At 55.5% G+C, this 4,301-nt stretch overlaps 1 protein-coding gene across 1 annotated transcript in view; it reads right to left on the bottom strand.

The window, feature by feature from the left end:
* TMEM151B (transmembrane protein 151B) overlaps nucleotides 1–717 on the bottom strand; it is a 4,460-nt gene extending 3,743 nt beyond the window's left edge. The window contains exon 1 of the mRNA XM_010141672.1: nucleotides 703–717. Coding sequence (XP_010139974.1) covers nucleotides 703–717 — 15 coding nt within the window. The remainder of the gene's footprint in view (nucleotides 1–702) is intronic.
* Nucleotides 718–4,301: the final 3,584 nt, after the last annotated feature.

The raw sequence follows: 4,301 nt of genomic DNA, 5'->3' as shown, positions 1-4,301 counted from the left end.
CCAAGCCTCACAGCCGGGGGACCCGCCGGTGGCAAGGGCAACAGGGGCACATCCAGCTGGGAGTCCTGAACATCGGTCGTGCCGGGGCCACTGGCTGGGAGTGAAAACTGGTCACAGAGACACACAGAGCCCAGGGAAGGCAGGTGGGGTCATGCTGGTCTGCAGGCAACAAGCAGAGGTGTGGAACAGCTCTGCTCAGCAGCTCCAGCACGGATACCTGCACACCCATCTTCCCGGTGCAACCCACCACTGCAGTAGCCTCACGGTCCAAGGCAAAACGGGAACCTCAGGTAAGAGAAAAGGGAGCGGAGAAACAAAGGGATCCCACCTAGCAGGCACTGCTGCCCGAGCTGCGCCCTCCCTGCTCAGGTCCAGCCTGTGGTTAGAAGGGCCTGCCTGGATCCCTCTGATTTTGCTCGGCTGCAGCCCAGCTCTCCTGCACTGGGCTACTGTCCCACCATCCCAGCTGTCCCCTCCCACAGCTGCCTACTTGTGCTGCACATCTTCCCCAGCAGCGGCAGCCTTGGCTGTGAGGCTCTAAGGGAACTGCTCAGCCAAAGGAGGCGCGTGGGGAAGGTCTTGAACGAGGGGCCTCAGGTAGATCCAAGGCACACGCTAACTCTGGGGGTTTGTGGGGTGAAAGGGCTTGCACAGAAACAGTGCCTTCTTCGGGGGGGAGGGGGGGTCATCTGCAAATAGAGCACAAGGAGAGAGCATTCAGCTCGCTCGTTTACCAAGTTGGGCAAGGGGCACCAGGGAGACAGGTCTTCGACCACGTCCATCTCAGAAGAGCAAATTCCACCTCCCAGTTGCTCCCCAGCCCATCACATTCTGCACTGCCTGCATCATCGTACTCAGGGGAAGGGCGATGCAGTCGCAGAGGTGCAGGCAAGCCCCGCTGCGGTTACCCACCCAGGGTAGGGCAGCAGGGAGCACAATGCAGCCCAGGCTTGGTTCCAGGAACTGTGTTAGCAGGGCTCTAGTCCACACATTAGTCTCTTCCTTGGACTACGGAGCATTTAGATGCTGCAGTGCTTTTACAGGGTCATGCTAACCCCTGCTGTAAACTGTTTACAACCCAGTTTTGTCCTAGGCTTATGAGGTAGAATATACACATCGTCCGCGCTGGTGGGGTTTCTGAAGGCTGATCAAGTGCCAGTGGCAAGGGATACAGCCACAGCAGAGACGGAGGAGGAGCCAGCCGCAGACTCTACTCCCAGTAGGAACTGCAGCATCCCTGCTCCTCTCCCAGGGCTCACAGGAGCTAACAACCAGCTCCACGGCTTCTCCCCACAGAAGCAGCTGAATAAGGCTGCCTCCTGAGCCCTTAACCAGCCTTGGAGAAGTCCTGCACAGCAAACACACGGATTAAAAAGCTGGGGAAAGGGAAATCCTTTCTGTCCCAGAACAGCGTCACTGGGAGGAGAACAGGCTCTGATATAAAAGCCATCGTCATCTGCCTGCTGCAGTCTGACGGAACACGGCGAAAGGCTTGCCCTACTTCACTGCAAACAGGGTTTCCCTCCAACACTGGGAGTCTCCCCCATTGCTCAGGCTTGAGCACTGGAGAGTGGTAAGCAAATCCGCTATAGCAGGTGCACCTAAGCACCCCTACAGTGCTAGAGGGCAGAACTGGTCCAGCCACGACTTGGCCAACCCCTTTGTGGGATCCCCGACAACTCCCTTCTTTGTCCTTCAGTTCGCCATGTAGAACACAGGGGATAACCCTCACCAGGTGCCCGGGCACTAAATGTAACACACCTTGGGAAAGGCGAGGGGTAGACCACTGCTACAGCCTCCCCTTCCCCATACATATCGTTTGCCTCTGAGGTGAAAGGAGACAGGGCCCACGCCTGCAGTCTCTGCTCTGAGATGCATGGGAAGGGATGGAGGGGATGACTTAGGAGCAACCATGGAGCAAACAGAGATGTCCGCAACGCACACGGCAAAGGCAGAAGAGGGGGCCGCAACACGGTTTGCACTAAACTCCTTTGAGACCTGGGAAATCCTCTTCTCAGAAAAACTTCAAGGGAACAAAGCTGCCCAGCACCTCAAGTGGCCAAGCACATGGGACAAAATACCTTCATCACCCTTGACTCTGTGACTTGGAACACTAAACTCCAGAAATCCTTCAAGATCCTCTCTGAAACAGTCTGGCCCTGGCCCTCTCTACCATACCCTGTTTAACAAGTGTTCCCGTGTCCTCACCTTCTGCGCCTCTCATCTGCCTCTCCCCGCAGAGACACCCCTACAGGGTTCACAGTGTGAGGTGTCCTAGAGACAGCCCTCTATGGGGCTGAAAAGCTGATTCAATAAAGCCCCAGAGGAGCAGCCTGAAGGCCCAGGTAGCTCCTCAGTGCCAGACTGTGGCAGCAGCTTCCAGGGGACGCCAGTGGGGCTCCTGAGCATCAGCAGTTTCCATGGCCCTGCCCTGCCTATTTGCTTACGTCATGCAACAAACGAATAAGCCCTATTGCTTTCGACCTCAAATCCCCAGAACAAGGCAGGTGGGGAGGATCCAGTCATTTCTAGGAACTGCCACCACCTTTCAAGGCCCTGGACAGACATTGGCAACTCCTGGTCATGATGGGCCAAGCAAAGACCCACTTCACACCCCACACGCTTACAGCCCAGACTCAGGAACTACAACTGCCTGGAAGAAAAAGCTGGCTCAGCTCCAGACTGGCAGCATTGCCAACCGCAGAGGTAAAGGATGAGCACCGAGGAGCCAGGAAACCCTGCCAGCAGTCAGCTCCTGCAACAGTACCAAGGTCTCCATTTTACGCAGCAGTCTGGAGGAGGACTGCTTCCTTCCATTGGATACCACCTCAACAGTAGAACAAGGACATTTTTTCTCTCGTTCCCAGGCTGAAGAGCTTGTCCATGGGCCATTTCCTACTCTCCAAGGTGGAAACGCGTTGCTGAGTGAGATTCAGCTCACCCCCATTAAGCGTAGGTGTATGCATGGGATGCCAGCAGGGAACAAGGGCTCAGCCGGCTCTGGCCAGTAGCTGTTGCTACTTGCTTTGCTGTGACAAGCTGAGCAGCACCTGAAGCCCTGCCTGGCTCCTAGATACAGTGACACCAGCAGAAATACCCAGCCCTCCTGATATTTCTGAAGACAAGAGGATTGCCCTAGGTCAGTCTATGAATCCAAGCTCCCCACTAAGGTCTCTCCTCATTGCATCAGAGGAGACACCAGCAAGCATGGCACTGTCAGGAGAGGCTGCAGCTTCCCTCTGCTCCACCAGCTGCTTCATGCAAATCTGTGACAGCTTCTGGCATGGGAAGTGTGCCCTTAGCCTAAACCATTCAGGTCATGGACTGCAGCCCTTCTGCCTGCTCCCACAGGGTAAGACTATACTGACATCCCAGTTGGCAGCCACCGCAGAGCAATCAAAGCCTGGACGATCTTCTTGTAATCCCTGTGAGCCTGGGGACAGCACAGGCAAGGGAAACACTCGGGCACTGTCTCTGCTGCACTTCTTTCATCCAAACTGGCTCTTGCTCTGGCACCTCTCAAAAGCCACTGTGCTCTCTTGAACATAGCACCACACTGCCGGGGCACTGGTGGCAAGACATCCCAGTGTGACACAAGCATGTCCTCACACTAAAAAGGCACCTCATGATTTAGCTACCCTGGTCAGGGAGAGCCTGGGATCAGCGCACCAGGGGTTGTTGAATGGAAGCAGGAAGAGAGGAACAACTGCAAAGCAGAGGATACGGTATTTGTACAGCTTCCCAGTCCTTGAACTCCAGCATTCCTCTCCAACAATTATTTATATCTAAATACAAGTCTATATATATAGAATAACTGTGCATGGGCATGCATGTTCTTCCTAAGCCACGGAGACAGAGAATACCAGGATTACGCAGCACTTGCTAACTGCAGCTCCTCAACAGCTGAGGACAAGTGATGCACCAGCTTCTAAGCACGCCTCCCAAGCTGCCCTTTGAACTGTGGTCTCAGCAGTGAGGACAACCCACCACACCAGGAGAACGCTGCCCTTCCTATGCTGCCTAGCTGCCCCCCGGGGGCCGCCAGCCCCATGGCATAAGGTGTGTCTTGCTAGTCAGCGCAGTTGCTTTCTCTCTTCTTGGGAAGCCCAAGCTGCAAGCAGGATCTGTGAGGGGAAAGGGGCTTGCACACTGGCCTCCCTGAGCTCCTCCCTAGGCACAGGGCACCCTGCTCCTGACCCTTCTTGGCAACTGCTGCCTGGACTCCAGAAAAGTCATCAGCTGGGCTGACACTGCAGCATACCTGGACATAAGGCTGTACTGGCACCTGGCCTGCTCAAGAC

This window comes from Buceros rhinoceros, unplaced genomic scaffold (assembly GCF_000710305.1).
Source record: "Buceros rhinoceros silvestris isolate BGI_N320 unplaced genomic scaffold, ASM71030v1 scaffold32588, whole genome shotgun sequence".
Classification (NCBI taxonomy): Eukaryota; Metazoa; Chordata; class Aves; order Bucerotiformes; family Bucerotidae; genus Buceros; species Buceros rhinoceros.
Note: the sequence above shows the minus strand (reverse complement) of the source record. Positions and strands in the feature narration are given on the sequence as shown.